Genomic DNA, 11,650 nt, shown 5'->3' with positions numbered 1-11,650 from the left:
CGGATAGGATATACAGGAGCCAAGTGATCGTCGGACCGTTTGTCCAACTTTCTTGTTCGTTGTAATATTTATTGTATACAAAAGCGAAGTCAAAACCAGACGTGAGAAACTGACAGAAGAAAGTCGGACCGAATGTCCTGTATCCATTGAGTGCATTTTGACCATGGCAGATGAACAACATAATGAAGTTTTGCCTGCAACCCGCCAGCTAGCAACGACAGTTCAGTACAGCCTGGAGGTGTGGTGGTCGTAGGATGAGCAGTAGTGATTACTGTGGTGGTTGGTGTGGCTGTGGTAGTAGTGGTTGGTCTTGCTCTGGTGGTCGTAGGATGAGCAGTAGTGATTGCTGTGGTGGTGGGTGTGGCTGTAGTAGTAGTGGTTGGTTAGTACTACTGGAGGTGTGGAGCATCCGCCAGGGAGATCCTCCCTCTGACGGATGCTCCACACCACCAGTAGGACCAGGCTGTACAAGATCAAGTCACTTGACCAAGAATCAAGGCAATATCTTGTGTGAGTGGAAGTTCGAGGTGCAGGAGCTCCAAAACGTTTATAACAGCACGATTGACACTGATTTGGGTCGTCCCTACACCTCGGTCACGGCTATAGCTGCATTGCATTTGGCACTATAATGGCCAATTTGCCATCATCCAGGGTTTTCACTGAACTAGGACGTCAGCTTCGTATGTCCCAAATGAACATGGTCACATTTGCACGCCTGGCTAGAAAACGTAGACGGGAGACATAAGTTCATTCCCGCATATACACCCTACAGTACTTAATGGATTGCCCGGCACCTGTATATATTGGGCAATCCCCTTACAGTATTTCTCAAAATTGTGGATGTAGGAGCTCAATGACGTCGGAATTGACAGACTGTGACCCCAAATGATGCAGCAAAAAGTAAAGGCAAGATAATTAGGTCGAATTTAAGCCAATCAGAATTGAGTCGGATGAGATGTCCGACTTTATTCGATCACAACACAACTATTTTAGCGCTGGTGTTGCATTATGGTGCGACGGTATAATCAGACTGTTTTTGACGTTTACCGCCACTGTATTTTACTTTTGCGCAAACCCAATGAATGGTAAAACGTATAAAATCCGCATAATTGTCATTTCCGGATATGGAGGCTTGGCGCTCAACCTTGTGCAATGCCATCGAGGCATGGAACGACGACGACGAGGACATGGACGACTCTTGGGAGATCCTAAGCTCGAGTAACGGACCACACCAAACACCGGGGTCAAGAGCGTACATTAAACGAGACTATATATGCTGAACTATATATGCTGAACACCCAACAAACTTGTTGCATTATTCCAGTTTGTTGCTCCACCGGGTAGCTAAGGATCGTACTGTGCGATGGCAGTCCGGATCGCAATAGGTGCAATAGCTCGCCTCCACGCGGGCCCAAAACTGCTCGGCCTTTTGCCCGCCCCCCTTAGACTTATCTTGGGATATGTTCAACCACGATCGAACAAGCTGGCAGTCCTCGTCAGTGGTGAAGTTCGCACCCCGCCCGTTGAGAGCCATTCCAGCAAAGTGTCAGTATTGGAAAGTAATGGAAGTGATTGTGCTCAAATACATGCGTTTTATTGGTGGAAATATGATGCTTGTGGTTCATGATTGGCTCTTGTATTTTGCAGAAAAATATGCCGTTTCCAGTAGATACCGTCGCAGGGTTGGCAAAACTGCATATTTGACCCCAAAAACGGTAAGGTAGTAAGTAACCTGGGACTCCGCCCTACCCCCAGTGAGTACATATGATGCAAAATCTCCGGTATTAACTGCATCTCAGTGGTTAGCTATCGCCTAGCACTGAGATGCACTAACCCCTACCTAGTAAGAGGTGAGTATTTATCTTTATCCTTAAAATAACATCTGAATCTTTATAGAGTTGAGGAAAACTCCGGAACTTACTTAGAACTTACTTGAAAACTCCGGAACTTACTAAGTAGTAGCAGAATCCCTCAAACGGGTCCATTTTGCTTTTTTGTTGGCACTTCGAATGGAGCATGGAGGATGGCTCACATGAAGTGGTGGTCATTCAAAGGCGCGGTGGGAGCGAACAAGTTAACGACAACCTCCATCTTTATGCATAATGGCGTAGAATCCCATGCATCATTACATGTAGGAACTATGCAAAGCAACTTAGGCGGCCTCCACGCCGCAGCTTAGTCGGCCGCGCCTAGTAGTACATCCGGCCGGAGTTGCACCAGTGGCTGATCAACTATACCATTGAAGCACCAGATAAGTACTAGTATAATAGCACTCCTCTGCAGCAGCTGCTTTGGTGATAGTTGCCGAGGCGTGCTACTTTAGATGCAAGCCACTCCTTGCCTTCGTAGCTACGCCTTTCCGAACGTCCTACACATAGAACAACTGAACTAACGTTAACACAACATGAGTTTCAATCAATTCACTCCTTCGTATGCCTCTGCTGTCCCTACTAGCCCCAACGCTTCAACGGCGAATGACCCATGGGACCACCACTTCCACCATGACCTGGCCGATCATCCACGAAGTCCACGATTTTGGTTCCATCTAGTCTACGGATAGAGATAAAATGTTTTCAATTTTTACGGAAAAAGAAAGAGTGAAGTCATCTTCGAAATCTCCCTAGTATGCTAAAAAAAACTGGTAACACTGTAAATTTCCAATTTCGCTTCATGGATGAATGGCATGGTTGGCACCAAACGTAGATGAGCGGTACGTAGGACGTATACGTATAGTAAATAGATGACCGATGATAACGTAGGCGAGTGGTGGGATAATGCCGAACGAAAACCAGACAACACATACATCCTATCCCTGTGTTCATCTACAGCCTCCTCAAAGCGGTCATGTTTGTACGTCGGCACGATTCACATTAAGCCTACAGTATCGGGGTGGTGTACGGTACGCCGTCACCGATGACACGCGTTCGAGGCGGGGTTGTCAATTCAAACTCGAAAACCTTTTAAATATAATCATATTTCCCCGATTAAAACTTTTACAAGATTATGGCATGACTGGTTCTGTTTTGTCCAATAGTACAGCTCGAACGATTTAATTGGATGAAAAAAATCGGCACATTACTGGTGTGTCACGTTATCACTGGGATCAGGTACAAACCACTTATAATCGGCTGGGCGGATATCATTTACACTATCTCCCCTCCATGTTTTGAATGTCAAGCATGCATACCGACCGGTATTCGTCGCCTCAAATGACTTTTTCCCCGGATGTCGCACTTATGCTATTATATCACGGTAGACAATCCGTGGTGTCGGTTTCACCAAGACAGTGTATTTTTAGATTCCGTTACTCGTACAATTCGCACTTTCGTATACCGTCGTGGATGGTGGTTTCGCGTGTGGTGGCACTGGCGGAGATAGCATCCACGGGACCCCTCTACGACGACGACGGAGCATTTGTCGTCCTCTGGCATCTCGTGTAACCTTGTCGAGGACAACCACCACCAGTCCATGAACGTCAGTGTCAAATCTCCCCGCGCAAGCGCGAAACCCGGGGCGCGGTCTGTTGTACCCTCGGATTCGCTCCCGTCGCGGCGCAGCGTCGTTGAGTTACCCCCAAACGCCCGCCGCAACTTCCGCCAGCGCCACCGCGCCGCCAAAGCTCTGGACCAGTACGTCCACTGGCATTTTGCATATGTTTCATATCCATTCCTAGGCCTCGGAATGCCGTGGGGGCGTTCGTCACACACATCAAAGTCGAGCTGTTTTTCATATCAATTGTCATTTGCTACGGCATCTTTGTGGTACCCGCGTTTTGTGTCTTGGATTCGACTGATATAACCCACCTACCCCCATGTAGCTAGTGCAAATGACGTTCGAGTCGCAGCTCAAGGTATATCAAGACGAGTTTGACTTGGTGGACCTCGTCGTGAGCTCAGTGCTGACAGTGGAATTACTCTTGCGGCTCTTTGGGTTTGGGTTTGTCATGCTCTTGAGTTTCTGGAACTGCTTTGACGCAGTGGTCGTGGTCGGGACGTTGGTCCTAAGTCTGTGGAGCTTCACGTCGGCCAACGGCACGGGAGCCGCCCTCGCGACGCTGCTCCGCATGCGCCCGATCCTTCGCATCTTCCGCATCGTCGTCGTCTTCGAGCGCATCAAGCAGCGGTCCGCAGCCCTCAAGCACGCGCATCGCGGCAGCACCCTCCAAACCCCCATCGAAACCGTGCTCGGGACGTTGTATGAGCTACGGTACCAACCGTCGATCAAACCGAGCGTGCAAAACGAGATCGACTATGCTATCTACTGCATCAAGAACAACAAATTGTACGACGCCGGAGAGCACATGCTGAATGGTCAAAACATCGATAAAGACACGCAAGACTGGCTCCGAGACGGGCTCCTCCGAAAGAACGACGCGTCCGCTGTAACGCCGTCGCCAGCCGCCACGGACGTCGGGGGCGGTGACGACGGCAAGGCCGGACGCCCGGGAGGAGGCGGCATCGGCAGCCTCCGGAAAGAAAACTCGGGCATCACCGACGAGCTATTTCCCCTCACCGAGTCAGCCCGAAGTCACTTTAACGACCTCATGACCACAGTGGCCGACTGGGACTTTGATGTGTTTCGCCTCCAAGGTACTGTACATGAAATGATTTCCTTCCATATACATTTTCCATAACCCCGAACCCCGGAACCCCGAAACTCCGAAATCCCGAACCCCCGACATAGGATTTCTGATCAACTGGATGACTGACTATAGAGGTGACCAAAGGCAATGCGTTGACACATATGGGGTACTTTTTGCTGCGGGATTTGGTAGAGGAGCATTTGCTCTTAGACGCGCACACACTTGCGGTGTTTCTCATCGAGATCCAGCAAGGGTATATCATGGTGAACCCGTACCACAACGCCATGCACGCAGCGGACGTGATGCAAACATCCAACTACTTTTCCACGCGAAATACCATCTCGCCCTTCTTGCGGCCGCTGGATCGAACGCTCGTGCTGTTGGCTGCGTGCATACACGACTACAAACACGACGGGTTCAACAACGGGTTTCATATTGCCTCGGGTACGGATGGTGATAGCTTCTATTGAAATGATATTTCTTATGGTGACTGTGACGCATCAACTAATAACATGACTACTACCAATTAGTTTGTATATGAGGATAACGATCGTCCACCCACAGGAATTATTGTAGTGGTTGATAGTTGATTATATTTGTAGGGTCCGAGTTGGCGATTCGCTACAATGACACAGCGGTGCTGGAAAACTTTCATGTCGCGCAAGCGTTTTTGACCATGAAGAGTGCCGGCTGCATGCTGTTTGCCAAGCTCAATCTCGACGATTACAAGTACGACACTTCATCTCGCAATGTTCATTTGCGAGCACCACCTCGTATGCAGTGTTGTGTGGCTGCTTTTGTTTGTCTATACATGTATATATAACATTTATATACAATATTTTTATGTATAATAATTTTATATATAATACTTTTATACATAATACTTTTATACATAATATTTATATACATAATACTTACATATATAATACTTATATATATAATACTTATATATATATATGTAACCGTGGGGACGGATGGTCTAGGTACAGCCGAGACATGCTGATCCAGCTCGTGTTGGGCACGGACATGGCCAAGCACTTTGAAGACGTGGCGTTGTTCAAGGCCAATATCATGCCGCAATCGCTGGACGAACGCATGGAGATCAAAACTCTCGGGTACATACAAACATACGAGCAACTCTCTATTGGACAATTGACATTTGATTGTCATGATTATTGTGACCGTGCTAATGGGGCTCGTACAGCGACAAGAAAATGCTCATGAAGATGATCATCCATACGTCGGATGTGTCGAACCCGGCCAAGACACGCATGACGATGCTGCGGTGGACCGATCGAGTTGTGGACGAGTTTTTCGGCCAGGGGGACAAGGAGAAGACGCTAGGGCTGGTCGTGTCGCCCTTTATGGACCGCACGACCTTAGCTCTGAAGAAGATGCAGCTCGGGTTCGCCGACTTTGTCGTGAGCCCGTTGTTTCACGTGTGGAGCAACATCTCGGACCAGGTGCAGGCAGACGGGTACTCGACACTTCTGGACAACCGCGAGTGGTGGAACCAGCGGGAAGACAACTTCAAGCACTCGCAGATCAAGGGTGTAGTCAAGGACCTGCAGCAGGATGCGAACGTGGCGTCCGGCCTGCTGTCACACAAGACGTCGGGGGGGTCGTCTCGGGGGCTGTCAATGGTGCGGGAAGGGGACGGCGGGACACGGGCGCCCGTGTCGCAAACCGACTCGGACGGCGGCGGGTCGCACAAGTTGGAGCTCGTGGTGAAAGAAACCAAAGAAACCAACAAAGGGGGGGGGGAAGGGGGACCTACGACGGCCACGACGCCGTAGGGGGCAGAAACGTGTGTGAATAGAAGAACATCGTAGGAGGATTGAATAGAAGTAGTAGCACGTATACAGGATGCAATAAGCTATTTACAGAGCACTCGAATGTACCAATCTATAAGAAGCTAAACGTGCAGTACTTCTCTAAAGTTAAAGTGAGCGCGGAATAAAACGAACGAGTCGACATTTGAATGTCAGCACGACATATGATGGTATACATATTTGGAGTTTCAGCAAGGAAGACTCGAAATGGAAAGATGCGTGGTCTGTTGCATGAACTACAGTTAAACAAGTCACGCTCGTGAATACGACGGAGGGGGCACATTTTCAAGTCGTTGGCATGTAACACCATTGTGACAAACTGGTTCCTTTGTATTCCTCATGCGCTTGAATATCGGACGAGTGCTTGGCCATGTCCGTGCCCAACACGAGCTGGATCAGCATGTCTCGGCTGTACCTAGACCATCCGTCCCCACGGTTACATATATATATATATATATAAGTATTATATATATAAGTATTATATATATCAGTATTATATATGTAAGTATTATGTATATAAATATTATGTACCAATTGACACAGGTACATCATGACATCCAACCCTGTGCTCGGTTTTTGTACCATTGTTATTTGAAGGAGTTGCAATATTGTTTCAGATGCACAAAAGTGTAAAAAACTCCAATTCGAAATCGGTACTGCACTCACTTGTGAAACGGCGGGCGAGATGAAGCGCGTAACCTCCGGACAACCGGCCAAAGTCCGGTCGACAAGTACACGAAAGCTACCTGTAACCTGCGCCCATGGGGTATCTTCAATTAACAACAACAACCACGTTGCGATATCAAAGCCAAAGCCGACGTCGACTGTCGTGAAGACGACCGCAACCAAGCGAGACGCACTCAACCTAAAGATCAACCGAGCGGCCGACCGCGCCGTGCTCCATGTGTTTCGTCAGGCGTTCCTGGCCTTGGATGTCGTCCAAACAGTGCACGCCCTTGGCTCTACAGTGACGTGGTGCACTACCGACCAAACTAGGAACAACCATCCCGCAAGCCTATTTCTGGCACTGACCACGTACACGATGCCGCTGGAAGATATTACTGGATCGTTGCGACAAGTCGTGTCGTTCGAGTCTGCAGCACATTCGAGGCGCGTGAATCCATCCACCGAAGTGACCTCGAGGATGACACTCAAGTTCTCGGGTACTATAACAATTAAAAACAAACACTGCAGACTTATTTGACCATGATATGCGAGTAGGATGGCGGCTCGTGGACACAACCACGGACGGCACCGCGTTGTGTGTGTATCAGTACACCCACTACGACGCGGTAGCAGGCGGTAGCCGCAGCTGCTGGCCCAGCCTCGTGGCGGTGGTGTGGAAAGATGGACTTCAAGTGCATAGGTATGTATGTACATACTTACCGCTAAGTACACAATTCAGTTGACTCTGACTGCTGCTTGACTACATATTTACGTGTAGTCTATATGCAATTCACTCAATTCCTCTTGTCGCGTCGGCGCTGCTTTCTCGGGTGGTGACGACGCTTCAAGATGACATTGATCCGTGTTTTGGCTTGCATGGATACACCGTGGCCGTGTCCCTGCGCTCGTTTGACCAAGTCGTGTGGGATTATGAAGGGTACCTCGTGGACTTTTCGTCAGATTTGCCCATTGGGGCCACAGAAACCGTTGCGTCGCTCTTGGTTCCACAGGTATCGTGTAGTCCTTCGTCGCATTTTCTCGATAGTTATTAAACCACCTCGCAAGCCACGGTGGATTGAGTGATGCTACATTTTTCTGTGGTACCATGCAATTCCAGCACGACACATCCATGTTGTTGGCAAATGCAAAACAGAACAAGAATTCTACTAACAACGAGATTGTGTGCTGAGCATTCAGGGAGCATTGCGGGACCGAAGTCGCGTGTTGAATGAAGGCAGCAGCGGCAACTTGTCGATTCGAACGCTTGCGTTTACTACGACGGCCACCAACTGCATTGTTGTGGACGTGGCCGTGTGGGACTTTGAACGCACGTGTCGTTGGGGTATGTATGTCATCGTGAAATACCATCATCTTGACGTTATCGCGATTATCTGAGTCTCTATCGTAGCGACGTCGCAATGCGTGGCGTACACACCCAGCCCCAAACGCCAGGACGCGCTCGACATGGACGTAGCCAAGTCGTTCGAAGCGGTGCAACTGGCGGTCGACACGCCCCAAATCGGCCGCGTGCGGGTAGAAATTTATCGGTTTCAAAGCAAAGCCATCGTTGCCAGCTTGGACGTGGCGCTGTCTACGGCGTTTGTGAATGCCACGTACGGAACCACCTATGGCAAGGAATAGCTCAACCTCGTCACGCTTGAAGTACACGAAAGATGCCGTCTTAAAACCTCCTGCTCCATTTTCTATATGTCCTCCCATAGAAAGTATTATATACATAACATTCGACTACCGATCCGTTTAGTGTAGCCTCAGTGTTTGTTACCCAGCGTCGATATACTACTGTTACTTAGCGGTAATAATGACCTTGGTCTCCCACTTGCAAAACAACCAGTGCGAGAGGCTTTTTAGTTGGGACTTCAACATTCTAGTCAAGGATGAGATGAATCAAATCGGCTTTCGTTTCCATTCAAAGGATTGATTGCAACGCTGAACGGCTACATATGACGAAAACACAAGTTGAAGGATCCGGTAAATGCCTGAAGGTTACTTAGCATCTCTGGCTAGTACCTGGACGTGCTCTACCACACACTTCAATCGTATTTCCAGCAGTCGAAGACTTGTCCAAATGGCCTCAGGAACGCCACCGTTTTATTGTCGTGTTTCACTCGCTTCGCATAAAGTATACGAAAACTACACTGTTTGTAGCCTAACGTTATGGACATTTTCACTCGTTCACAGTTGTTAGTTCAGTTTCCACTAACACAAATTTCGAAATCATTCCAAGTCTTGAGAACTGCATTAATGTAACGTCATTACAATAGCAATTTGGAGTAAGGAAACACCACTTCAACATTCCCCCCAGTCATGTGACAAGATATTTCACAACGTTCAAATGGCCAGCGTTCTTGGCCATCCATTCCAGCGCCAAGTTGGAGCACCCTTCGTCACTATTTGCATGAAGCGACTTCACAACCTTCAAATGTCCCCTGCATTCATGGCTGCGTGGTGCATTGCCCAAAGCGTACAACCTTCGGTCCGATGGGTTTTTAACCATTGGACAACCTCCAGATGGCCATAGCGAACGCCTTCATCCATCGTGTCGGTCGTACAGTCACTGTGCTGGAGTAGCAGCTCATAACGGTTAGAAACATTGTGCAATTTCTTGTCTCCCACCGACTTGGGGGCGATACGAAAGTGCACTTGGCGAGTACGATGGAAGATGATATGGTGGCGTCGTTGGAATCTATTTTAGAAAAGATTCGGTACTGCCTGTGGCTGTGCATTGCTTGCCTCGTTCTGTAAAGTTTCCGGTGTGGTACGTTTGCTATATTAATTACTCGAAACCACCTTCTACCTCTGAGGGCATGTTGCAATATAGACGTTGTCGTTCACTCACTGTTACACAGATGCGCAGCTAGGGCAATGCAGCTAGAGGCACGATATGGCCACCTTGACATTGTTCGCTATCCCCATGCTCACAACAGTGAATGTACTACAACCAACGGGGGCTTTGCGTTTAGTTGTGGAAATGGGCATTTGGAAGTGTGATATTTTTCTTCACATCCATTATCCAAAACTGGATCAACCGCCTCAAAATGGCGTTGATGGGTGCCGCTAGACAAAATTGACTGGCTGTGGAGGCGTACGTATTGGACGTGCTGGGGAATGCTGTTCATGGCTCGACTGTGGAGATCGATGCATCAACACTCAAGTGCAATCGGGAAATGGTGAGCCAATGAAGGCAGCCGCATTCAGCCCCCAAAAGGCTGCACGTAGCCCTCCTCGGTGACATAAGCGAGGATGAACGAAGGAGACGAGTTTTGGTGCAAGTCGACTTTGTATTCGATTGCTCTGTTCTAAATGTGTACATATGGACTTTAACTTTTGGCAGGGAAAACACTTCGCAATAGTAAGTTCACTTAGTTACTTTCCGTACTACAGGAAGCTCGCATTTACACCCATATTGTCCTTACACTTTCACAATGATGTTCAATGGCAGAACCTATTTCAATCACCCAGCAATCTATGTACCGCGCTGGAGAGGGCAGTATCGACGACTGCGTGTTTCGCGAGTCATAGAACAACATGGTAACTGAATAAATATTATCCTATATTTCGGTTAATATTGTTATATACCGGTATTCTCAACCCAAAATGCGTCGATAGCGTTGGCATACACTTGAGCTGCAACCACATCGGCGGACTTCCCGGTGGATTCCGCCACGACTTCCACGGCCATTTTCACGGCCACGGGGTCGTTCAGTTCAAGATCCAGCAACACAGCCATGGCGGATGAGCCAAGCACCGATGGCCGTTGGTCTGGGGCGTCGGTCTCGAGAAGCAGCCGACTCGATGGCACGGCGGCAAATGTGGAGCGGAGTTTATCAGACTGCACCATGTCTACACATTGTCTGGCTGTGAAGGACACGTAAACGGGGAAAGGCAGCTTCGTGAATGCTTTGACCATGTCCGCAGACCCGGAGTAGGCATGTAAAATGGCATGCGGCAACGATGGGGCGGCGGCCAGCAGGTCGAAGAGCTTCCCGTGCGCTGCCACGCAATGAAGGACCACAGGACGTCCGAGTTGTTCGGATAGTTCTAGTTGTTCGCGGCATCGCTGCTCTTGGACATGGAGTGGGACTTGTTTGCCGCGCCGTGACTTGCATAACCCGATTTCGCCCACCTGCATGACAAGTTGGTCAGAACGAGGTCGCCACAAAGTGAAGCGTTTCTCGACGTAGATAGCTACTCCATGTAGGTATACCAGTGCAGAGGGGTATCGTTGGAGTGTGGTTCGGAGGGAGTCCAAATACGATGGCGATGCATCGCCGGCGTACCACGGATGCAACCCAAATGCCGGGACGATCTTAGGTGTCGGCGACGCTATGTCCTGGACGAGGGATGGGAAGTTGTTCCATTCATCTTCATTGCATGAACACGTGCATATGTGGGTCAAGCCATGCTCGGACGCGCGGCGCAAGACCTCTGGAAGAGACGTCCGCAGCCGCGGGTCCTGCAAATGGCAGTGCGCATCAACAAACCGCCCCGTCATATGATGGAATTATTTATCCGGAATCGTGGAACCATAAACCGGATATGCCCTGCCATA

General features: G+C 49.0%; 3 protein-coding genes across 4 annotated transcripts; 2 read left to right on the top strand and 1 right to left on the bottom strand.

The window, feature by feature from the left end:
- The first annotated feature begins 3,332 nt into the window (after positions 1 to 3,332).
- Positions 3,333 to 6,508, top strand: H257_15567 (hypothetical protein). Its single transcript, XM_009843719.1, has 7 exons — positions 3,333 to 3,629; positions 3,674 to 3,761; positions 3,818 to 4,589; positions 4,715 to 5,026; positions 5,185 to 5,311; positions 5,566 to 5,697; positions 5,787 to 6,508. Exons 1-7 carry the CDS (start codon positions 3,469 to 3,471, stop codon positions 6,376 to 6,378), a joined length of 2,184 nt encoding a protein of 727 aa, XP_009842021.1. The 5' UTR covers positions 3,333 to 3,468; the 3' UTR covers positions 6,379 to 6,508.
- Positions 6,509 to 7,088: 580 nt separating this feature from the next.
- On the top strand, positions 7,089 to 8,837 carry H257_15566. 2 transcript variants are annotated; one of them, XM_009843717.1, is made up of 5 exons: positions 7,089 to 7,577; positions 7,636 to 7,780; positions 7,859 to 8,090; positions 8,278 to 8,422; positions 8,489 to 8,837. In XM_009843717.1, the coding sequence occupies exons 1-5, from the start codon at positions 7,100 to 7,102 to the stop codon at positions 8,719 to 8,721; spliced, it is 1,233 nt and encodes a 410-aa protein (XP_009842019.1). In that variant the 5' UTR covers positions 7,089 to 7,099; the 3' UTR covers positions 8,722 to 8,837. The 2 variants fall into 2 exon arrangements, with proteins under 2 accessions (XP_009842019.1, XP_009842020.1); XM_009843718.1 differs by having other exon boundaries at positions 7,859 to 8,422.
- A 1,790-nt stretch (positions 8,838 to 10,627) lies between these two features.
- Positions 10,628 to 11,593, bottom strand: H257_15565 (hypothetical protein; the record flags this gene model as incomplete). Its single annotated transcript, XM_009843716.1, has 2 exons — positions 10,628 to 11,224; positions 11,306 to 11,593. The coding sequence occupies 2 exons, from the start codon at positions 11,591 to 11,593 to the stop codon at positions 10,670 to 10,672; spliced, it is 843 nt and encodes a 280-aa protein (XP_009842018.1). The 3' UTR covers positions 10,628 to 10,669.
- Between the last annotated feature and the right edge of the window lie 57 nt (positions 11,594 to 11,650).

The sequence above is a fragment of the Aphanomyces astaci genome (assembly GCF_000520075.1).
Source record: "Aphanomyces astaci strain APO3 unplaced genomic scaffold supercont1.71, whole genome shotgun sequence".
Taxonomy (NCBI): Eukaryota; Oomycota; class Saprolegniomycetes; order Saprolegniales; family Verrucalvaceae; genus Aphanomyces; species Aphanomyces astaci.
This window is presented reverse-complemented; position numbering and strand designations above follow the sequence as displayed.